Source organism: Diabrotica undecimpunctata, chromosome 1 (assembly GCF_040954645.1).
Source record: "Diabrotica undecimpunctata isolate CICGRU chromosome 1, icDiaUnde3, whole genome shotgun sequence".
NCBI classification, from domain to species: domain Eukaryota; kingdom Metazoa; phylum Arthropoda; class Insecta; order Coleoptera; family Chrysomelidae; genus Diabrotica; species Diabrotica undecimpunctata.
Window position 1 is genome coordinate 43,153,319 of NC_092803.1, and position 26,187 is coordinate 43,179,505.

At 35.2% G+C, this 26,187-nt stretch overlaps 1 protein-coding gene across 3 annotated transcripts in view; it reads right to left on the reverse strand.

Annotated features, from left to right (window-relative positions):
- The window catches only part of Vps13 (vacuolar protein sorting 13C), an 87,891-nt gene that overhangs the window by 44,544 nt on the left and 17,160 nt on the right, over positions 1 to 26,187 (reverse strand). For all 3 annotated transcript variants that reach the window (XM_072541869.1, XM_072541865.1, XM_072541858.1), the window contains exons 4-12: positions 15,020 to 15,258; positions 12,326 to 12,464; positions 9,333 to 9,721; positions 9,061 to 9,253; positions 8,514 to 8,766; positions 5,274 to 5,525; positions 3,998 to 4,210; positions 3,469 to 3,850; positions 3,229 to 3,373 (exon numbers count right to left, since the gene is read on the reverse strand). In XM_072541869.1, coding sequence (XP_072397970.1) covers positions 3,229 to 3,373; positions 3,469 to 3,850; positions 3,998 to 4,210; positions 5,274 to 5,525; positions 8,514 to 8,766; positions 9,061 to 9,253; positions 9,333 to 9,721; positions 12,326 to 12,464; positions 15,020 to 15,258 — 2,205 coding nt within the window. The remainder of the gene's footprint in view (positions 1 to 3,228; positions 3,374 to 3,468; positions 3,851 to 3,997; positions 4,211 to 5,273; positions 5,526 to 8,513; positions 8,767 to 9,060; positions 9,254 to 9,332; positions 9,722 to 12,325; positions 12,465 to 15,019; positions 15,259 to 26,187) is intronic.

Sequence of the window (26,187 nt, forward strand, 5' to 3'; positions counted from 1 at the left end):
TCCCACCAAAAGAGACGCTGCTATACTTACTTGAGGTAAGACCATAGACATATAATACAAATAGACTGAGCGCTGCAATACAGACGCGTTCCCTCAATGCGGCAGAGAAAACTGACGCAAAGCAGTCCCTACATCTCTTTCTAATGGGCCGGGTATATCGACCACGTGACCTAAATGACTAATGGGAAGGTCAAGTGATCGATCAACCCGGCCCATTAGAAAGAGATACAGGGACTGCTGTGGGTCAGTTTTCTCTGTTGCACTGGGGGAACGGGTCTGTAATGCACCGCTCAGTCTATTTGTGTTATACGTATATGTATAATGTCGTCCTAATAAACATCCAAAGTATATCATCTTGAGTGGTATATTTTATTCTGAAGCTGATCGGTAGATATCAACTCAAAATTATCCAAGTATACGCTCCAACAACAGACCATACAGACAAAGAAATCGAAATGTTTTATGACGATATATCTACTGCGCTTAATGACTTTCGTACTCAATTCACAATTTTATGTGGCGATTTCAACGCAAAAATAGGTGTAAAAGAAGCAGAGCTAGAAACATCCTTGGGAAAATTCGGTTCCCCAGGAAGAAATGGCCGAGGAAAAATGTTACTAGGATTCCTACTCCAGAATAATTTATTCAACATGAACAGCTTCTTTCACAAAAATATGCACAGAAGATGGACCTGGTAAAGTCCAAACGGTAGAACAAGGAACGAAACCGACTAATCAACATAAAAAGAGAAAGGATCATAATGATTACAAATAAATCTCATGGTATCTGGACACCCCCATTAGATATGAACCAATATCAGGCACATATCAATAATAAGCTATTACTGCATGAAACCTCCGAGAACGACCTTAACGACTTAAATAATTGCATCATAAACGCGTAATAAGAGAGTCCTAAAAGAAAATCAGAGAGAAAAATAAGTCCATATACTGAAACATATAAGAATGCAGACAACCACACTCTAAGAGAAATGAATAAAACTGTTTCGAAGGCAATCAGGAGAGATTTAAGGAAATTTATAACCGATAATATTAAACGCATTATAGAGAAAAATAACAGCCTAAAAGTTCTACGTAGAAAGCTAACGAATGGGAAATGCGAAATTTATAAATTAAGAAACAAGCAAAACAAAATAATATCACGTTGAGACGAGTTAATACAGGTCGTCGAAGAGTTTTACGAGGAATTATATGGAAGTAGATGAGAAGATCAAACAGGAATACAAACAGCCATTTCAAAGAAGATCATCCGAACTAATGCCAGAGATAAATGTAGATGAGATTCGATAAGCATTAAGATAAATGGAAAATAATAAAGCCCCAGGACAGGATAGAATTGTAATAGAAGCTATCGTAAATGGAGGAGATATGCTATTAAATAAATTAAGGAAACTGATTAATCCATGTTCGACACGATCAAAATAGACAGCCTTATAGAAGCAATGGATGACAGCAGGATTGACCATAGGTATAGTGAACTTATTTACAATATTTACAAAAATGCTACTATGACGGTTAAGATAAAACGTGGGATAAGGCAAGAAGATACATTATCACCGAAATTATTCATAACGGCATTAGAGTATGCCTTTAAGATGGTCAATTGGGACCACAGAGGAGTAACAATAGACGGCAAAAAGCTTAACCATCTCCGTTTCGCAGATGACATTGTCCTTATCACATATAATTTAGGAGAAGCCACAGATATGTTAAACGAAATGGACTTTACATATTCGAAGGAGAGCCTCAGAATGAACTCGACCAAAACTAAGTTTATGACCAATATGGTCCCCAATAACCATTTAACTATTCAAGACAAAGTGGTAGAACTGGTGGAGAAATATACGTATTTGGGTCATGAAATAAGAATCAGCAGGGATAACCAAACATGCGAAATCCAAAAACGAATTACTTTAGCGTGAGCAGTCTTTGGAAAACTGCGAGACACACTTAGAGCCAACATACCAATCAGCCTAAAAAAAAAAGTATTTGAAAAATGCGTATTACCGGTCATGACCTATGAGGCGGAACTATGACTCTAACCAAGACTACGGCTTCGAAATTGAGAGTGGCACAGAGATGAATGTAACGGTCTATGCTGGGAGTGACAGTATGTAGGGAAAAGATGAGTATTTCTGATGTTGTGGAACGCATAGTGGAACTGACATGGAACTGGGCAGGTAATGTAGAGAGAATGCACGACTCACGTGCATTTGGACGTGCGAATGGACGAGCAAAATTACAAATTGGAGGCCAAGAGCAGATAAACGTAGCAGAGGAAGACCACCTACACGTTTTGCTGACGACATCAGGCTTATCACCAAAAATTTGCAACTAAGAGCACAAAATCGGTAAAACATATTAAGATAGGACGTCTGAGGTGGATAGGACAGGAAATGCGGATGGAACAAAATGACCCAGCTAAAAAACGCTCCTTGATAGACCCATTGGTCAGAGAAAAAAGGAAGACCCAGAACAAGGTTCCTTGATAGCATCGATGAAGACATGAGAAATATGGGAATACGTGCTTGGCGGAGAAAGCCGATGGATAGGGACGACTGGAGAGAAATTCTTGAGTGGGCTACAACCCACGCAGGGTTGTAAAGCCAAAATGATGATGATGATGAGCACAAAATCGTAAAGAATGACGGAGTTTAAGGGAGGCATATGTCCAGTAGTGGACGTGATAAATGAAGGCTGGATTATGATGATGATGATGATGATGTAAGACAGAAACACAACAAACAACGAAAAAAAAAAGATGGTGTCGTCACTTAGACTACTCAGTCTATGCCAATATATACGTCTATGACCCAGGTATATTTTTGAGGTTGGCTGTGGGATTGGATTAAAAAAAACTAGTTTTGGTGTACACTTGAAGTAAAACTACAATAAACTGTCATATCTCTCTTGCAACATAGGAACAAGATTTTAAAGTAGCAAGTAAACATTATTTGAAAACTATTTCAGATGCATATACGGTTTGTTCACAGCAGCGTGATGTCATATTAAAATGGCGCATTATGTGGTTATTTAGTTTTTCACACTAGTGTTAAGTAGTGCATTTTTATGTTGTAGTATGCTGATAGTTGTACATCTGTTATTTGTATTGGATACATCTGTTATTTGTATTGGATTGCGATAAATACACACCTAATAGACGAACATCTATTTACTACATGATTTATTTTATCAGTAAAGTACTCACTGGACATTTCAAATTCAGCAGATAAAGTAGTAAACTGGACACTAGCTTCTGCGTCTGGAAGATTGGCTATTAGCTGTTTAGTATGTTTGCCTTGAGCTTGCATCTCTTTATATTTCAAAAGTAGAGTACTGGAAGCTGCTTTCCTCTAAAAGAAAAAGAAATATTTCATATTCCAATCATCAATTTTATTGTATATACATACTAAATATGAATTTTGATATTTTTAGTACTCTAGCTTACCAAAGGTTGCGTTTCAGGGATTTCATCTCCTGGGTACTTAATGCTAGAAAACAGGCCAATGACCAACAACAACCTAGCATCTGAAATAACTAGATCAATTGACGGTATAACTCCGGCCACCTTATTAAGGGGCAATCTAGGATCGTCGGTTATAAGGCACGTGGAAAATGTTATCGACAAACTCACAGGATTCAGAATATGCATTTTGGAATTTCCTGTTGTTAAAGCTTCCGACCAGTTTTCGCCAGCTTCGGCTGCTAGAATTTGAACATTTGTCAATTCGAGTTTAAAATTATCGTAGCTATGTTCCTTCATGAAGCCAAATATTTCGGCTTGGGTTTTGCCTTCTTCGTTGAGCCGCTTCACTTCAGTAGCTGTACATCTGAAAATAAAAAGAACAAAAGCATAGGGATTAGAGAACTAGATGACAGAAAGGGATCAACTTTATCAACGAATAAAAAGTAGTATTGGTAATGTTATTAAGTTGATGATTTTCAATATTCGTTATATTATTATGTGATATACAAACCTTCTGCCATAAGAAAATACTTTCACTCTTCCCAGATTCGCCAACAAAATATTCTCGTTGCCAGTATATTTGCCGGTATGCGGCATCAATAGTATGGGGGCCTGAAGATCTACGTTTAGATCTACTAAAGGTCGTTTTTCTACGGCATACTGAAGACCCAAAGAAGACATCTCCTTGAAATCGGTCAATCTGCTTTGTGCCACGTCAGTAATCCTAAAAAAAGCAAACTAGTGTAATAATGTTGAAGAGCCGTGCAGAATTTGCACGGCTAATAGATGCTATTTTGGGCTTAATCTTCTTTTTAAATCTACAGTTATATCAAGAAATACAAAAGTAAAACTCTACAAAACAATAATACGCCCAGTCCTAACATATGGTTCAGAAACCTGGACTTTAACAAAAAAGCAATGAAAACATGTTAGGATGTTTCGAAAAAAAAATAACAAGGGGGAATTTATGGAGCGGTAAATGAAAATGGTGTCTGGAGAAGACGATACAACTTCGAACTCTATAGAATATACCAGGAACCAGATATCGTAAAACACATTAAGATAGGACGTCTGAGGTGGGTAGGCCATGTAATGCGGATGGAGCAAACCGCTCCAGCTAGAAAAACGCTCCTTGATAGACCTATTGGTCAAAGAAGAAGAGGAAGACCCAGAACAAGATTCCTAGATAACATAGATCAAGATATGAGAAATATGGAAATATGTGCTTGGCGGAGGAAGGCGATGGATAGGGACGACTGGAAAAAAATTCTTGGGGAGGCTAGGACCCACACAGGGTTGTAAAGCCAAAATGATGATGATGAATAATGTTGAAGCGGGCATTATTTGGAAGCAGGACTTTTTCAATTTTAAGTAGTTAAGGGAGAATAAGAGAACACATCTTTACTGCACGGAGTATACGTTTATTCTGCTTTGTAAAACGTATTTAATAAAGATTATTCAAATCACCCTATGGCTTACTCAGCATAACTTGGATAATCGTAACACTTTAGGAACTTGTATACACAATCTTGACCCAATTTAAATATTAATTAATAAAATAATTTAATCTACTTTTAATTAATCTTTTCAATATATAAAAAAATCTAAATAATCACTCTCATGACATCACGCTATGTACCTGAATCAGTCAAATTGGTGTAAAACTATACGTGTGCACTGATTTGGAGAACGATTGATAAAATTTACTGGGTTAGAATGGAGCAGGAGACATACATTTTGTTAATGAGGTGATGAAAATGAATTAATGTTGATCATACAATACTCACTGCTCTAAATTAGAGTCTGGTGGAATTTTAAAGATGTCCGCCAGTTTATTGACTGTGTTAGCATCATAAATGATCTTAAGAGGCAAAGCAGTTACGTGAATTCGCTGATCGCATCTCTTGTCCAATGGATTGGTTTCGAATAATACTTCTAGCAGACCTTCTTGTTGGGCTTTTTCTGATGTTATTAGGTAAGGGATGAAATCCTCCTCATGGTAGCCTTCCCCTCGGAAGTCATCTACTTTTATTTGAACTCTAAAAAAAAAGGAAAAAGTGAAAAAACTAATGACAGTAAAACCGGACAAATACCAAAAAGGATTTCCATGCGTGGCTAGTATATCCATTAGAGGTACAATTTAAAGGTTTATAAAAAGCATAAAATTGATATCAACGAAGCAACTTTTCGGGATACAAACCCATCTTCACTTCCAAAAAGGTATGTAAAAAACCGTAAAAATGTTGACCGTTAAAAAATTTTTTTTGATTTATGAATTTCTTCTTATTCTAATGGGTTATAAATTCCTTATGAATGAGACAGAAAAATTATTTTTACAAGGAAAAAATTAATTTGTTTAACAAACTAGGTAGTTGGATTTCTTCTGCATCAGCATCGCTTGCTTCATGCTGCTCGGCTCGATAAAATTTCCTTCAAAAGCATTTTCTTAGCACTACCTCTTTTCCACTTTGCCATATCCTAACAAAAACGTTAATCATATTGTGTATGTTTTTATCTGCATTTTTTAAGCTGATTTTTGCTTTCTTAAACATAGCTACAGACTCTTTTGTTTGTAAATTGTTTACATTCAGAATTGAAGCAATCTGTTTTACAGCACTTAGGCTTCTTTTTAAGTATATCCTCCGCTAATTTCTTTATACTATTACTTAGTTCTATTCATTTATGTTCAACACTTCTGATTGACCAATGATTATGTCTACCAATCAGCCTTTGGTATATGATTTGTTAAAATAATCTATCAAACTTTTTACACACAAAGGTGTATATTTTGCAGTATATACTCTGGGAAGTTATTGAATATATTTAATTTTGATAAGATAGTGATCTGAATTTTAATCTGTTCCTTTGCATGAAGATATATTAGTTACATATATGAGGTGTCTAGCATCTATAATTACATGGTCAATTTGGCTTGCTGTGTTTTCGTCGGGTGTAATCCATTTTGCTTTAATTTTACTTTTCCTTTGCAGAATGGTATTTATTACCACTAAATTTTTACATAATGTAAAGTAAGTAACTCTCAACCCATTGTTCTTACATTATCAATGCAAATGTGAGCTATTTTACCGCTAAATACAAATATTATAAGCGCTAAAGTAAATGAAATATATATCTTTAAAAAAACCCACACATTTTCCTCTTGGTTTTTGAGTTATGGACAATTTTATAAAAACCCGTGACAGGGGACTGTTGTAGCCACCTAGGCTATGTTTTTATGGACAAAAACAATTATGTTTGTTTAAGTTTAATTTGACAGTATTTTTAAGACTCTAATTTTATGACACTACAGTCAGTCATAATAGAATATAAAAAAAAAACAAAAAACTATTACTTCTACTGATATTTTAGGTTGACATAATACTTTAAAAAATTGGTACTTTTGAAGTAACCAAAGTACTTAACATTAATTATACAATGCATTACACAAAATCAGTGTTACATTGTAATTCAGGAAAAAGCTATAAATTAACTTATTTCTGAAAAACCGGTACAGTTATTGGAAAATAATAAAATAATCTTTCTTCTAGACATAAATCTGGATAGGTAACTTCTGCAATATTTGGTCAAAAGTGACATCAGAAATCTGTTGTAGAGCTAAGCCGACAACCCGGCGCTGGTGAACACTGCGTCACAGCCGTTAGTGAAAACAGTCCCCTGGTAAGCTTTTTTTTATATTTTAAGAACAATAATGTGTCGGGTCTTGTTTCTGAGGCATGTCATTATTGGCTTTATAAATTCTTGACTTTATCTCAGTGTTAATGTGTCTGTTTCGCCATATAGTGTTATTGAGGCCTCCTGCCAGTCTATTTGTATATATATATATATATATATATATATATATATATATATATATATATATATATATATATATAAATATATATATACAAGGATTTCCACAGTTTTCACTGTATTCCTTCACTCAACCGTTTTCTCCAATTTTTCCTGTTTAGCCAGTCCCCTTCCTGTAGGTTTCTTCTACTCATTGCTTCGTCCACTTCATCTCTGAAAGATCTTCGGGGTCTGCCTCTCTTTCTTCTTCCTATCGGGCTCCACTCTGTTATTCTATTTATCCACCGATTTTGGTTTGCTCTTCTGACATGTCCGTACCAGGTTAACCTCTTCTGTTCGATGTAGTCTATTTGCTTTTTGTATTTAATCTCTCACTTCTTTGTCCAGGTCTCCATAGCTAGACAGTGTAATTCCCGGGTAAGTTATTTCCATTACTTGTTCAATACTGATGCCATCAATTTCTATTTTACATCTGGTTGGTTCTTTACTGACTACTATTGTTGTGGTTTTCTGAGAAGAGATTGTCATAATAAATTCTTTTGCTCTTATGTTAAATCTGTGGACCAGTCTTTGCAGACTATCTTCATCTTGGGCTATCAATATTGGGTCGTTTGCATAACAGAGTATTTTTATTTCTTCGTTTCCCATTCTGTATCCCCTTCCTTTGTCAACGCTTTTGATGATTTCATCCATGATTAAATTGAAGAGCATGGGGCTCAATGTATCCCCTTGTCTAATTCCGCTGCCTATTTCTATAGGTTCTGTAAGTTGTTTGTCTATTCTGACTTCCATTTTGCTGTTTTGGTAGATGTTTTCGATAGTTTTTATAATATTTAGGGGAACTTCTCTATTGTCCAGACGATGGATTACATCTTTGAGTCTTACTCTGTCATACCCCTTTTTTGACTATGTAACCCCCTAAAATAAAATACAGGGTATTCTATTAAAAAAAAAACATATCTTCGATACGTTACCGTGTTATGAAAGACCCTATATATTTGTAACTAATTTCAAAATGTGAATTTTACAGCTGCCGCCTATTGTTGTAAATAACTTTTTTTTGTTATAATAACAGATATAACGGACTTTGATCACAAAAGTTGATCACCCCGTATATTACTTTATACATATTACGTTATATTTATATTTCTTTCTAAATCGGTACGTTTGTTAGACTGAATTAAAATAAAATAAGTTAAAATTATAAAAATACTTACTTCAAGGCCGACGCTGCGGCCCTAGTCTCCAACTTACAACGGACTGTATTCAGGTCAACTTTAAGCACAGTAACTGACGTCTCTGTTATATCAACGTCAGACAACTCGAGCTGAAGTGCTTTTAACAAAAATGTTGCTGATATATCGACGAATTCTTCGGGGTACTCGGTAGGCATGGCATTTTCTTGGTACCCGATAGCTTTGTACATGTTTTGTTTTTCTTCCGGTGTCATTTCTTTCTTAAACTGATCGACTAAAAAAATGTTAATCAGTAAATCAATTATTTAACCACAAATGGGAATTTGTTCTATGAAAACAGCTCTAATACAGTTAGGTGATCATATAACAATGCAAACATAGAAGCAGCTGATAAGTACAATAGTAACAATTATAATAAACACGAGAAAAATAGTTTGTAAAGACAGTTAATACTCTGGACAGAGTGAGTAAAAGAGGCATAACCTGAACAGCAAGGCTAAATACCTCTAAACCTCCCTTAAGGCAAAAATGGAACCAAATAAAAATATGATACGATAATGATACTTACTAATGTCACCCTTTGTACCATCCATACTGGATTTTGACTTGCTTCCCCAGGCCCAGTCCCACCAAGACTGTTTTCCCTTTTCCTTAGCCTCTTTCATAGCCTGTGCTTGAACTTGTTGCCTAATAATGATGAGGTTGGTGAGATCTAAAACCTTCTCGCAAGATTTTAGATTTTCAGCGTCTTCGGGTTTCAACTAAAAAGAGAGAACTCAAAATCAAACTTAAAAAATAACAGGCAATAGATATTGTACTTAAAATATACAGTATACTTACAGCTTTCTTCTGATTTGATAAGGTGTACAGTTCCTTGTATGTTTTACACTTTTTCCTATAATTTAAAATGTTGTCCCAGTTCCACTCCCTTCTCTTCCGTTTCACGTCTTGCTCTAAAACAGAAGTGATGGCAAATTTCCACCACTCGCGGTAATGCCCTTTGTATTCCGTCAAATTCGGTCGGTATTTGCGATAAGGGAGGCCTTTGGTCATTCTTCCCATAGAATCCACCAACGCTATTATATCTCTGTACTGGCTCTTGTTGATTCCTATGTAGAGGGTCTCCATTTGGAGATTAAAATGAAACTTCGGTATGGTGTAGGGAGGCTGGTCGATTTCAGGTTTCTGATTCATTATCAGTCTGGCTGAGGAGTTTATTGGCCCCAGAACTAAAAACATATTAACAAAATAAATAACATACCTCAAGAGTCATAATTGACTGGAGAAAGGACTCATGGTAGTTTAAAAACGTTCGGAAGGTTTGAGTGTGAGAAGCTCTAAGAGAGCCAATAGTAATAAGACGACGAACCACTAGTAAAACTTTTGTTTCAACCTGCTGCGCAAGTTCTTTTGAAAGGACATACTGTCTCCAGCTCCTAAGTCATGTGTGTCGGTATGGTCTTAAATAATACATGGAAGATGAACTAGTTGACATATTAGGCTACTGCGATGACATCTCGTAACAAAACAAGGCGTACGATGGCTTATTTTGACTATTGGGCATCCATTTAGACGTCACGGGTGCAAAAAAATCCATATGACTTATGGGAACGCTGCATTTTTACTATCTGAATATACTCCGCATTTTTTTTTTCTATATTTTATACAATCTAAAACATTTATCTACTTTTTTGTAGTTTTATATTATCTGAAATTTCTGTATATCTAACATTCATATTAATATCAAAGTTCCATTGCTAAAACTTGGGCATTACTCTAATTCTCACGCTCTCGGAAAGTACTGATAATTTTGATACAATTTAATTATTTTTATGAAATACTAGAAAAGAGAGTTGATCCTAGTTGATATGAATCAAATATAGATTTTACGAGCGAAAAGGTCAACAACTTTAACGAAAATAAACTTAATTTTATTATCGAACACTTTAAGAGTCACAGCACCTTGTGCATACCTTGAAGGCGACAAAAATGGAGAAACTGTTATAAGGTGGGCTGAAATAAACAAATTACCTAACCCATGATAATAAGCTAACTGCGTTCTTTAATAGTATAAAGATCACACAGAGGATGCAACAACATTAATCTTCTCTTCATCAGCCAACATCAGTGCTGAAAAGACGTGGAATTTCCGATACAAAACGTACGTACAGCTTCCAAAAAGCAGACCCTACTGGATAAGTAGTAGTTAAGATTGTTCCAGGACCAAGATACTCTGACAGTTATTTGAAGCCAATCTCTTTATACTATCCACTGAAAGAGAAAGCTGGCTAAAAACAATTGAGCATTTAGATACAAGAAGCAGCAATAAACCAAAGAAACTTCTGAGAGGTTTAAGCCGAGATTCTACATTCTCTCCAGGTCATGCGTCTCTAACCACCAATGAAACAGCCAGCCAGTCAGAAAATGGCCGACTTGAAGAGAAACAAAAGAGGTTAGTCTTTGTATGTGGGTATATTTTAAAATATACCCACATACAAAGACTAACCTCTTTTGTTATACGTGGTATACAGCCAGCTACAGGAATTATTTTCCTTGTGGATTTTGAAGAGAAACCTTTCAAATAACATACCAATATTGCCAGCCGCTTCAACATAAAAAATATGTAAAATCTGCTCCTTTCCTCCCGAAATAAAATATTCCTTTTATTCCGATATACCCTTTATGAGTACAAGAAACCAATTCGCTAAGGATTTTTGCTTAGTTGAGGAGATATGTTGTGGAATGCAATTTTAGATTCCCCATGTCTCTAATAACATCTTTATCAACGTCTGTTTTGCCTTGCAATTCTTAGAAGGCACAGATTAAAGCAGAAATCTGAATTTGGTTTCGAAAATCAGTGTACGGATTTATTTATCAGATGTCGCTATTGCGTCCAGATCGAAGCCATTTTATAGTTGCTTCTATTATGACAGAAAAGAATATATTACCCTATATTTCAGGGTTTTCATACCCGGTTGGTACGGATAATGTGAATTAGATGTCCGTCGTTTTCCCCTCGTTGTTTATTTAGGTATTTGTTTGATTTTGATACAGAGTATTTGAAAAAATAATTTTCTAGGCTATTTTGTCATTTATGCATTGTGTTTTCATTGCTTTGTGACAATTAAACACGAAAGTGATAAACAATTAGGACTTTTGCACGGAAGTGATACCTCTTCTTTTTAAAAATACTCTTTGGTTTGATATGTATGGCTTCGTTAAATGTAGTATTTTGTTATGTATACTACGAACTTCATCTACGCTGATAGCACAGCCATGGCCGTCTAGGATAACACGATTAAAGAGGTTGAAGTGGGTATCACAAAAGCCTTGAAGAGGGACGAACAATACTCTGGCGAGAAACGACTCAAGCCGACCCAAGTATGTGCCGTTCAAATCCGCAACAAGTACGCGTCTAGAAGACTACAAATTACCTGAAGACGAAGCTGGAACACCGCCATTATTCTAAATATTTGGCCATTTCCTTTGATAGAGCATTGTCGTATAAACACTATACCAACACTAAAATGAAAATCTGTGGTAGAAATAATCTCCGTAAAATTACAGGCTCGAACTGAAGTGAAACACCACAAATACTAGAGAAAACCGCAGTCTCTTTTTCTACTGGCTAGTATGTTTCTTCAGTCTGGTTTAAGTAGTCCGCCCATGCCAATAAAGTCGACTAAGTCCGAACACCCTCTTTATGTTATCCAACCGGTCCACGTAGGCTAAAATTACGGTATATTTTCTCAGAGCAACCGAGCTCGACGTCTGTTAAAGCATATTTTACTCAACTTAATGACTTTCGAGCGTCTCGTAAAAAACTAACTTACTGTATTTAAATCCTTCAGGATTGTGCTCTTTTGTAGCTATTCCCAATTCCAGTTTTTTTATCATTTGCACCACAGGCAGGTCCCCGTAAAGAGAACTTTTACAATTCAAGTAAATGGCCAAGTTCTCCAAATGAAGTATCTGAAAATAATAATAATAAATTATTTATCACATATTATAAGATACGATAAACATTAAAAAAGATGTTACTGTAGGTGGTACAGTAGACTAGCGCGATGATTTATACTATGTTTTCTATATTTTTAAAATTAAAGAGAGTAATGTAAAGGTCATGGTTACAGAATGGGGAACAAAGAAATCCAAATATTATGTTATGGAGACGACGCCGCATTAATCGCCGAGACAGAAGACGAGCTATAAAGATTACCATATATTTTTTCAATACAACAGCCAAGAAATACAATATGATAATATCAGCAGAAAAAAACAAATGTATGACATCTAAATACCCACTACGATGTAAAATCGAAATTAATGGGAAAATAATAAAGCAGGAAGCAAGGTTTAGATATCTAGGAATAGATATAACTAGTTACGGAGATGTTGAAGAAGAAGTACGACAACAAAGCTTAAAAGCAAGTAAAGCGACGGGATCTCTTAATGACACAATCTGGAAGAACAAACACCTAAGACAAGACACAAAAACAAGACTCTGTAAAGCAGCAATTAGACCTATATTAACATACACATCTAAAACGAGACGACTACTAGAAACAAAAGAGATGAAAATACTCCGACGAATATCAGAAAAAAATCTGTTGGATAGGGAGAGAAGCGAAAACACAAGAAGAGCATGCAATATAGAATACATACATGGATGGCAAAATGGTGACAAAACGGAAACAGGAGTGGAACGAACACATTAGTAGAATGGCAGAGGATAGGATAGTACGAATAGCACGAGATAAGTCACCAAATGGACGAAGAAGTATTGGCAGGTATAGAAGCTTCGCTTCAAAAATCCTGGTAGACTTAACTGTCAAAAATACGAGTACTTGTACAAGTCCTCTGCATAGATCAATATCTGGGAAGATTTATTAAATATTGTACCTCGGTTATTCAGTTCTGCAGCTCTTATAACTTTCCACAAGTAAAATGAGGTTGTTAAGGAACACTAGGGTTGCTGGCCCTGAAACGTAGTCTCTATAAGGACATTTAGGTAGCAAATGTTGCTGCTACGCTGCTTTGAAATCTACGAATAGGTGGAAGGTGTCGATATCAAATTCCATGCTTTTATACCATGGTAAGTATATGTCTAAATACGAATATCTGGTCAATTGTTGACCAACCAGGTCTGAATCCACTGTGATATTCACCCATGATGTCTTCAGAGTATGTGGATTTTGTTAAGTGTTCTCCATATTTGTAGAGTTATGCAGATATTTCTTGATTTCCTGGAACTTTGTTGTTCTTTATTTTCTCGATTGCCTTGTTAGTATCCTGTAAGGTGGGTGAATCGACTTCATTTTCATTTAGTTTAAGGTTTAATTGCATATATAGACCACTATGAAACTTAATGCACAGCAAATCCTTAACAAAATTCCAATCATCTCTTAAAGATTTTCTGCTTGTTATATTTCCATTCTTGTCCCTGTACACATTTAATCTCGGTTTCAATTATTTTCTTACACTATCGATCTTTCTATAAAGTTTCTGGTCTCGTAATAATTTCTTATGACTTCCAGTTCTTCAAACATTTTAGTCTCAAACTTACTTTTATGTCTCTTCTGAACACGTTTCTCATCTTTTTAAGCTCCGCTTCCTCTATAAGATTGGACAGTTGATCCTTTGTTGCACAAGCCCTTATGCATGGTTCTTCTTTTTTGTAGCTTGCTCATTTAACATTCAACTCATATTCAACATTTAATCAACCAGTACTTTTTAGACAATTCTTCCATGCCTAGGATTTGATTTTCTGCTTGTTTTACGATTTCTTTACATATATCTCATTCCTGGTTTATTGTGGGCATGCGGTCTGTATCCATAGTAGTTATGATATCATTGATCTGTTATTGAGATCATTGATCTGTTGTTGAGATCATTGATCTGCTGCTATCTTTCCACCGTTTATCCATCTTTCAAGAGGTGTATATCTCTTTGCTTTTACACCTCTCCTTCTTTACATATGGTATTCTTGTGTGTAGTTTGGTTCTTACCACGAAGTGGTCTGAATCCGCGTTGGCGTCTCTATAACTGTGAACATCTAGGAGATTAGAAAAGTGTCTACTATCAATAAGAGCATGGTCGATTTGGTTCTGTGTGAGATCGGGCTATGTCCATTTCACCTTGGTAATCTAATATTTGCTTCTTCATCAATCTAAGAATTTAGGTCACAAATAATAATTTTGATGTCATTTCGGGGGCATTTGACATAAGCTGGCTTATTTCATACAATTGATGTACATTTTTTAGCCATAGTGATATTCTTCTACCCGGGCACATTTTGTATTGTTTAAAACATGGTCGACATATTATAACTCTTTCTGGTCACTTTCTACTCTTCTGTTAAATACCATATAAGAAAATAACAAATACATTTTTCATAGCATAACGGATCTTCAATCCGTTATGCTTTTAAAGCGCCATTGTATAAGTACAAAAATGACATATATGACAAAATAACAGTTAAACTAGTGATTTAGAGACAACAAATTATTGTAAATTTTACAACTTACCTTGTAAATTTTGATGATATCATCTGCGATAGTCTTTTTCCAGTTGGCATCTGTACTTTCGACTATAAGTTGGTCTAATGTAACACCAAAAGAAAATGGAAATTTCGGATTCGTAACTTTGTCTTCATACCTGATGTGTATATGTTTTATACTAAGTTGGATATTTTTTATTATAGTAGCCACCAGTTTTTCTGCAAATTCTTGTGTCCATCCTGCTTTAGCTGGTGCTTTTCCCGCTACTGTAACAATTGAGAAGTACTGGTTAAGAAATTAAATCAACATATCGTAGTTCAGGTAAAATATTCGACGTAGTTCAGGTTTGTATTATAAGATCATTTGTGGTGCATATCCAAGAGTAATAACATATCAACAATCAATAAACTATAGTTATGAACTAGTTTTTCGTATAGTTATTTAATTTAATAATAAGTAAGGAATACACGGAGAGGTAACACTAATTAATAATCGAGAAGGGCTAAATAATATTTGCCAATAAGTAATATGATTTACCAGAGGCATGCGGTCCCTGGAAGCGGGAGAAGCACCGCTTCCCTTTACTTATAGATATGGAGGATACGATATATTCTTGGCCAGACATTAGTACATGTAGTCCAAAATTCAAGTCCTACTGGAGCTAATGGAACTGTCAAAAGTTATAGAACCTTTGAGAACGATGATGGTACAGAATCTAAGCTTCAGTTGATTGTAAAACGAAAAGTTAAGTGTCAGAAGTATTGCGTCAGTTGCATGACGATGAACCAGGTCGACACTTTGGTATTACGAAGACTGTATGCAACCAGTAATGGTCCAGTTGATAAAAAACCCCATGAAACCCAAGAAACAGTGCAATGTTTGTAGTCCTACAGAAAGAGTAGCAATCGACATTGCAGGTCCATTTCCAGAAACGAACGATGGAAACAAATATATCCTGGTAGCCATGGATTATTTTACGAAAGTGACTGAGGTCTTGCGATACCAAATCAAGAATCTGCTAACGTTGCAGACGTACTTGTTAAAAATTCTTCAGCCGATTTGGTGTTCCCTTGAAAATTCACTCCGACCAAGGGTGAAACTTCGAGTGAACCCTCTTCCAAAACGTTTGTAAATTGAATTGTTAATAAGATCAGAACAACACCCCTGCATCCTCAATCATATGGAATAGTCTATAGGATGAATCGAATGATGGGTAAACACCTGTCCAAAGTTGTACCCGAACATCAAAGTGATTGGGACCAGCACATTCATTTATTCCTAATGGCCTACCCCTCGGCCGTGAATGAAACTACAGGCCAGACTCCAACCTGCCTGATGTTGGGTCGTGAAGTTCGTTTGCCCTGCGACTTAGAGTTTGGCTGCAGACCTTTCGAAAAACATGTTGCAAGCGAAGAATATGTCGACCGCTTGAAGTTAACAATGAACAACATTCATGAACTTGCCCAACAACACATCCCGTTAGCCAGTAACAGAATGAAAGATCAATATGATTCTCGATGCAAGAATGAAAGCTTTGAAGTAGGTGATCTTTTTTGGCTTTTTAATCCACAATGTCGTCGAAGTTTGTCTCCTAACCCAAAAAGACAATGGGAAAGTCCGCATGAAATTAAAAAGAGAATAAAGGGATTATGGATTCAACAGGATCTTTTTAGTGTTCCGGAAAACGTTTCTCTAGCTCACTATGTTGCCCAAGACCTCGAGATGGCTAAAGAAAACTCGTCAGTATTCAATACGAAGTTCTGTCGCTTGGACGAGTTGATAAGTCAGCAGCCTAAAGTTGGAAGAATACTGCACTTAGAAGATGGTCCTCGATCTTTGCTGTACATGGTGACCAAGAAGTTTTATACAGACAGAGCAAGATACGAGGACATATGGCGTGCTCTAACTAATTTGAAGAAAATCGTGTGCAATTATGACATCAAGAATTTGGCCTTACCAAAGATAGGTCATGCACTAGAAAATCTAGATTGGGAGATAGTCAGAAGCATGCTTGAATTGATCTTCCAAGAAACCGAGGTACGAATTACTGTCTGTTGCATTAACCCGACTAGATCGTGTCCTTCAAAGACATTAGACTGTTATTTCTTCCTGAAGTGCAGAGCTGGAGAGTCCTGTAGATTCCGCCATCCTGAGCCTACATATAGAGTTGCTGATCGGGACGCTCAGATCTAAGTGACGAGCAGTGTAACGAACAAGCTAATTTCTACGTACCCCATATAACCGTTACATCTCAGAGCAATGATGACACATAACTGAATGTTCCAGATGTATCGACCGAGGTACGGAGAAGCGGCGTTCATATAGAATAGATGTGGACTACTGTAGATTATTCTAGTAAATAATGTATTCGTATTATAAATGCAGCGTTCTTATTGAGTGAGTAAGGTGATAAGATATTATCGTACTGTAAGGTTATAAACAAATATATTTACATAAATTAGAGCCGCTAGTTTTATTAAACACGTTACAATATAAATATATTGGTGTTAAGGTTCAATTCGCCCTGTATATTTAACTTCAAAATATAAAAATATTTATCATGTTATTATCAGATATTGTACACTTTAGGTAGACTGTAAGAAAGGTCCGGAAACTGGTTATCTCAGATTTTATTCGCGATATACTTAGCCGTGACACTAACTGTAACATAAATGAGCCTTGGTGTTTTTATATAAAAAATGTTTGTATATAAAAAAAAGTTCAAATATATATAGAAACTAGGGAATACAGAACAAAAAGAATACTAAATAGGTACTAAAGAAGAAGCGCATACATATTTGATAGTCACATTTAAGTTATGTTAAGGTCACAATAAAGCAGTAGATATGAGAATTTGCAGGTATATAAAAGAGAAAGCTCCTTAGATATGACGTACAAATCAGCATTTAGAAGATTAAATAATGGATCTGGTAGCAGAATCTTTTTCAAGATTCAATGGAGGAGTCATCTGGGATTCCTCAGATGACTCCTCCATTACGACTAGAAGGGGGGGGGGAAGACGAACAAATCAAAGATCGGGTGATCGTATTTTAAGAATTTAATAATATGAAAGAGAATAATTTATTAATTTAGAAGACAAATATGTATACCACTCATGTTCACATAAAATGTGGTCGCTTTTCATTTCCATAGTGTTCTATCCACCCAGCTGTTCTCTCTCAGATCTCCTTCATTCACAGCCTTGGCTATCACTTGCTGTCAGGTCTTCTAGGCGACATGTTTTTCTTCTTCCTGTTCGTTTCAAGTTTATTATTCGTTTTGGTGTTCGGTCTTCACCTTTAAATGACTACTATATGAGTTTTTTTTGGTGTAAAAGGTCAATAATAATTCTTCCATGCCTCCATTTATAATTCTTACTAGTTTGATAATCTGTCTTCTTTGTATTGTGTATCCCATATATCTGGTTTAGCTCTAGTAGCTATCATCTTCCTAATTTTTTTTCTTTTTAATTTTTCTTTTATTCCTGAGCTAGTAAGAATCTCTAAAGAACCACGCCCATATCTCCTCCGATTCTGAGCAACGCGTCCCGTTCATTTGGTGTGCCTCAAATATATCCAACGTTTGTTGTGCTACAAGATTTAGGAACAACTTTAATTCAATTAGGTTAGAACAAATTTACTCATTTATCTAATTGTTGATCAGGTTAGAATAGTACGTAAATAAAAAAAAATCAAAAATGTAAATTAAAAAAAAACAGAAAAGGCTTCAGAACCCTGCTCTAAAACATAGAGAAGCTTTTTCAGGAAATAATATAATATAGTCAGTGTGTATCAGACCAGTGAAGGAGTATAACAATACCAAACAAAAGAGAGGAAACAGGAAAGATCCTACCAATTACAGTACCAATATATTGTTGAGTACAACTCACAAACTATTAACAAGAATATTTACCTATAAAATAAATAAAGAATCCACAAGTAGTGAAAAACAACAAGGTTTTCGACAAAATAGGTCAATAATAGACGCCATATCCATAGCCAGAAAAATTACCGATAAAGCATTGTAATATAATAAACCTGCATATGTGCTTTATACATTTGACTAAAGCTTCAGATTGTGTCAGAATTACTAAAGGAGAAAAATCAGCCGTGCAAGATGAAAAAGATAATTAAAGGTACAGTAGACTCCCTCTATAACGAGAACTGAAATGCCTGACTAATTACCTCGTTATAAGCGGATCTCGTTACATCCAACAACAATAATACTGTGCATACATATGAATATGTAGTTTTCTAAAACATTAACTTTCTATAGTGAAGCCATTCGGAGCAATATAAGATGCTAATAAATATTGTTTGAATGGAGTTTTTGAAAAAAAGTTGTTAACTTTTATTGTCAATAAAATACATTAAAACAAAAAAGAGTTGTTTACTTTTATTGTCAATGATATACGTTAAAACAAAAAATCTGTATTCTGTAAGTCTGTATAAAGCGTATTTTCAAGAATAATATAAACTACTGCGTCTGCAATTGGAAGAAGTCTGTCATTTTTGACTGCTTTAAATTGTCCAGTATTTTATCTATCATATTTTCTAAAGATGTGAAACAATTTTATGCTTCTTCATTTGCGTTTTTTCATTGGATAAAGTTTCTGACAACCTTTAAAACACTTTCCACATCTTGTCTATTAGGACCTTATTAGGTGTGAATGGTCAACACCCTACAATGACACTTGTGAATCATAAATTGTAAATTTCCAACTAAGAATCATAAATTGTAAGAATTTTATTGCGGGCGGCGCAGTTAAAAAGAGTATTATAGCTACGGCCGGGCCAAAACGTAAAAATCACGTTTTTCTTATTTTATCTCGTTATAACCAAATTTACCTCACTATAGAGGGTTATAGTTCAATAGAAATTTCACGGGACATCTAAACGTACCTCGTTATAAGCTAAAACTCGTAATAACCGTGTTCGTTATACTGTATTAATACAAAGAACAAAACCAGAACAAAAGTTAAGAATGAACTAACATCGAAAGTAGAAATCAACTAGGTAATCCGTCTAAGTGCTGGCTTGAGCCCTTTATTTTTTAATTTAATAAATGTCCAACTCATTTTATTGCACAACTCTCACAATAATTATTCCTAATAGACTATCTCTCAAATTCGTTAGCTATCAACCTCCAGAACAGGCAGGTTTCCGCAAAGATTATAGGACCATAGAATAGATTCAGAACATCCGAACAATGATAAAAAAATGCAACGCTTACAATGTTCCACTATACTTAGTTGTTTTGTTGACTGTGACAAAGCCTTTAATTCAGTCGAACTGTAGACCGTATTTGAAGTAATGAATAACGCGAAGATACACTCAAGACATAAGAAGCTGCTAAAGCATATATAACAAAACGCTACATTAGAAATAAAAATAGATGAGAACACAAAATCTAACACAATACAAATTCAGAGAGGTGTGGGACAAGTTTACTCCGAAGTTATTCACATTGACCCTAAAGGACGTTTTAAAGCAGCTAAACTGAGAGAAAAAGGTTTAAATATTGACGGACGATACCTGAATCAACTCCGCTTTGTGTCTATATTGTCATAATTGGTAGCGAACTCAACCAGATACCAGAATTGCTTTCAGAATTAAGAAATGTTTCAGAAAGAATAGGCTTGAAGATGAATCTAAACAAAGACCAGGATTCTTACTTTGGAGGAAGTATCAGTTGCCGTGGGAGAGGAAGTGATAGAAAATTGCTTCAAAATAAGTAGAAATAGTAGATAAAACTTGAATTTCACATGAATTTTCACATTTGACTAATACAATACAATAAATGTCAACTTTCTCTCAAATTGCATGCAATAATTCTCGACATGCCTAAAGCACAAGAATGCGTTAGGACTGAGAGAAGGCTCTGAGAAGAGCAATATTCCGTACCTGTAGTTCTATTTATTGGTTAATGTCTCTCCCATGTACCATATTTCGACGATCCTAAAAATGTTTTCGTAATCTATAACGCAGAGTGGAAGACTGTATTCGTTTTCACATTTTCTATTAGGATTTTTATGTTTATGATATATAGGTACGTAGATTTGTGCGCATACCCCTATTACATTAAAAATAAAATATTTAAAGTTAAAAACTAGTTGTCCAGATTATATTTCGCGCAAAGTGTATGATTGCTTAATATTTTGGCAGGTAGTTTCAAGGATCGTATGCCAAAAAACTCTGTTTGATTTATTTTCTGTAAATGTAAATGAATCTCTAACTGATAAAATTGGGTCCATTCCTTTCTAAACAAACCAACTATATCTTTACATCAAACAATAAAATTTTAACAAAAAAAATCCTTGTAAAAACATGTGGGTCAATTCGTTGAACCATAGCACAATCTAAACAATTACTCATAATGTGTTATTCTCGTAATACGCGAAGTACATAAAAACTGAATTCCAAACATAATTACAAATAGATAACGCACTCAATGTGTGCAAAAATAAAACTCAATATGTGAAGATCCTGTGTTGTTTGTCATCGTTATAAATAAAAATAAAACAGCAGGTAGGATACTGCACTTTAAAGGACTTGGAACAAATTGGAAATTGGAAAAGAAAAAATATATATGTATCAGCGTATCACTTCTTTTCTGAAAAGCAGAGGAGTCAATAAATGCGGGGAATGTAGTTTAAAAAATCAATAAAGGCCTGTTCTGAACTAACTCTATTCAAATTACCGCCTTGCCTCAGTTTGATATCACATACTGATATTCACATCTATGCCATTCCGTTCCACTATTTTTTCGTTGGTAGGAGCGATTTGAAAACTTTTATATCACATTCAAAACAGATCCCGCCTGGACTACTTCTAAACCTCTTTAATAAAATATATACGAAACGAGGAATATACCAACACAGTGGCTACTGTCAACATTTGTAACTATACCGAAAAAAATAAACGCTAAACAATGTAGCGATCATCGTACCAAAAGTCTGATGACTCATGTACCTACTCAAAAATTTTCTTAAGAATATTGCACTCGAAAATTTACAACAAAATATAGGTAAAACTAAGCGAAACAACCTTGAAACCAGAGAAGCATTATTTAGTTTGCAGATTATGGTTCAAAGATATAGAGATGTAGAACAACCGGTATATAAATATGTGTTTTATCGATTTCGAGAAGACCTATGACTAGGTCACCCACGACAAACTGATAGATGCCTTGTAACAGGTGGAAATTGATGACAAAACCTCTGTAGTATCAAGAATTTGTATTGGCATCAATGTGCAAACATACGAATTGGTCAGAATACCACGGAAGCAGCGCAGATACGATGTGGAGTGAGGCAAGGTATTTTATCACCTCTACTCTTTAATATCTACTCCGAATTGATTTTTAAAGAAGCCTTAGATGAAGAAGAAGGCATTAAAATCGACGGAATTAATGTCAACAATCTCAGATATGCAGACGACATGATAGCATGGTACTGATTGCTTCCAGTGAAAAATAGTTGCAACGACTTATAAAAAGGGTGAGCGAAGCATGTGATGAATTTGGGCTAAAACTTAATACTTCTAAGACAAAACTTCTGAAAATGAAAATTAATGGGAAATCCCAGTAGTTGGCTGTATACCATCGTTTAAAAAACTTATACAGAAGTAAAACACTTCACATTTGTATTTAGGTATAAAACATATTGTTACGAACATGCATTCGGCGTGGCCCATGTAACGGTTGCATTTCGAAAGCGCCGAGAACTTTCGAGCGATGTCTGGAGCGCGGAAGGGATCTAGCCGTCAAATAGGCGAATTAGAGGTGGGATACTCCAGAATGTTCTAGTACATAATTACTTTTATATATAAGCCTGCCTTCTATGAGTTAAGTTTAGTTGTTAAGATACTATTGAACTGTAAACGTATAAATAAATATATTTATATAAATTCGAACCGCTCGTTTTATTTAATCTCGCTACAATATAATCAAAACTTTTAAAAAGTGTTGTCAAAATTTATACAGTAGCATAACGTGACGTTTTCGATCTAGATCAGATCATCTTCAGTGCCTTCTTTTGTAATTGAAGCTAACACTAAAATTGTAGCTGTGACATCAATATATGGTTTTACATTGTTCCAAATTTAAATTCTAATGTGACTCTAGGTCGATGACATTGGAAAAAAATTTAATACTTAAAGAGCAACATGTTTCTTTGCTCGACTTGTGCTCGAACACGTGGTTCTTGTCAGTTAAAACGACACAGACCAACGAAGTTTAGTGTTAGCTTCAATTACAAAAGAAGGCACTGAAGATGATCTGATCGAGATCGAAAACGTCACGTTATGCTAGCTACTGTATAAATTTTGATGGCACTTTTTAAAAGTTTTAATTATATGTTTTATACCTAAATACAAATGTGAAGTGTTTTACTTCTGTATAAGTTTTTTACAAAACTTCTGGTTGTTAGCAAAACGGAGTTATCCATTGTTACGATAACTAAGAAAGAACCGCCTTCTATAAACTAAAGAAAATTCTCATTAATAGACATAATTACGTTAAAACTTAAAATCAGATTAATACGTTTCTTCATATTCTCCACCTTGCTGTATGGCATAAGAAGCCACATTGCTGTTTGGCATGGAGAGTTGGATACTTTACAGAGACACTAATAAATATTCGAGATGTGCATCTACCGACAAATATTACGGCGAAGTTGGGTTAATCGAATAAGAAATGAAATAGGTTTACACCGAATAACGAAAACAATAAAAATTCGAAAGTTACAATATTTCAGCCAATTTAAAAAGAGAATTTGATCTTCGGAATGTTTATCGTTATTTTTTTCCCAGGTTTTTACAGATGAACCTAACGATAACATTCCTCAAATAATATGTCCACGTTTCCCTACAACTCTTGATAACATCTCTTTCACACCGGATGCAATTAAACATCATTTATGGAAATTACACAATGAGTCATCACATGGATTAGACGGACTAACCACCTTTTTCCTCAAAAAATGTGCAGAATTTGTAGCCATCTCTATATCTCTCATAATGAATGCTTCTTTTAATCAAGGTTCTCTCTCCTCGTTCTGGAAATTGGCTTCGGCTACTCCTATATTCAAGAAAGGAAATAAAATTGATTGCAATAATTATCGTCCAATCAGCCTGGTTTCTATTGTCCGCAAGGTCATGGAATCCATTATTTCGCAAGCTATGAGTTTCTCCTTCAAGAAAATGTCATCCCTCACCGCATGGCTTTATCACCGATCACAATCTTACTTCATTGTATAAATGATTGGTCATTATCTTTAAACAATCGGCATCCTGTTGATGTAGTCTACTTAGATTTCTCCAAAGCTTTCAACCGTGTTCCAAAATGTCGATTACTTGCTAAATTAGATCACTATGGTATCCGCGAAAAGTTAAACATTTGGATTTAAGATTTTCTATCCGACATATACCTCAGGGTTCGTGTTGGGGAAGACTACTCACTAGATAAGCCAGTCAATAGTGGAGTCCCACAAGGATCAGTAATTGGATTAGGATCTTCCGCTTATTAATGGTCCTCAGAATGGTTACTTCCGCTTAACATTGAAAAATGTGTTGTTCTACATATCGGCAAAAATAACCCATCTCTACCGTACTTTATTAATGAAGATCCCTTAAACTCGATAACCTCACACAACGATCTAGGAATGGTAATTAATAGTGACTTAAATTGGTCTGATTACATAGCGTCGGTGTGTAAACGTGTAAACTCGAAACTGTTTTTGATCCGTAAATGTTTATACGTATATCACTAATCCCTGTTAGTAAAGTTTACTCAATATAAGCCAGACCTATTCTTGAGTTTGTCGGGCCAGTGTGGAGTCCAGATCTCAGTTGCGATAAAATACTACTTGAAAATGTTAAGCTTAAAGCCACGCGACTGGCATACAGCCGTGTAAGACCTAATTATGAAGTTAGACTATCCATGGCTCATCTTACGACATTCGAGCAGCGCCGTCTTCGAGGTGACCTAATTATGTCCTTCCGTATTTTAAAATTTAATTTTGAGAACCTAAACACCATATTCACTTTAAATCAAGACGAAAGATTAAGAGACCATCGTTACAAAATAAAGAGAGAACAGACTACTGCAAGGTCCAAAGTGAACTTCTTGCCGAACAATATGTAATATCTGGAACAATTTGGATCAAGACACCATATCGGCAAATAGTATTAACATCTTTAAAAATAAACTTCTTCTTCTTTTTATGTAGACATTACTCTGTCTGTTTTTCAATGTGCCTCCAGTAAGTTGTCGTTCCATCGTTTTCGTGGTCTTCCTACTGATCGTCTTCCTATTAGGGAACCGTCTCTTGCCGTCTTTACAACTCTATTTTTGTCATTCGACTTATATGATCATTCCATTCTAATCTATTTCTTACCCAGTCCTTGATATTCTCCACCTTGCATCTAAGTCGTATATCTGTAGTTCTAGCTCTGTCCCATAGTGTTTTACCATCAATTTTTCTAAGTGTTTTCATCTCTGCTGTTTCTAACATTATTTTTGTCCTCTTTGTGTCAGGTCGTGTTTCTGTCGCATATGTCATTATTGATCTGATGTGTTGTAAATTCTGCCTTTAATTTTTTTCCCGATATTTTTATTTCTCCATTGTTTCATTCAGACAAACTGCGGCTCTGTTTGCTCTAACTTGATCTTCTACTTTTGTTTCGAGCTTTCCGTAGCTATATAATGTGTCGCCTAGATATTCCAACTCCATCACTTGTTCTATTATCTGACCTTCCAGCTCCAATTTACATCTTAGTAAATTTGCTGTTATAACCATGCATTTTGTCTTTTTAGGGAAATTAACACGTTAAATTTTCTGGCGGTTATACTAAATTGGTACAAAATACATTGTAAATCATCTTCTCTTTGAGAAAGTAGTATTGCATCGTCTGCGTAGCTGTTTATTTGAAGTTGTTTTTCTCCCATTTGGTATCCTTTTTTAGTTCTTACTTTTTTTATTATTTTATCCATAATCAGGTTGAACAATTGAGGACTCAAGGAATCTCCCTGTCTTATCCCATTGTCAGCTTTAATAGGGTGAGTTAGTTCTTCTACTTTTACTTTTATTGTGTTGTTTTGGTAGATATTTTTGATCGTTTTGAATATTCCTAAAGGTATCTCTCTTGTGTACAATGGAAATTGCGAAACACGGACTATTCAAGTGAAATAAGAAC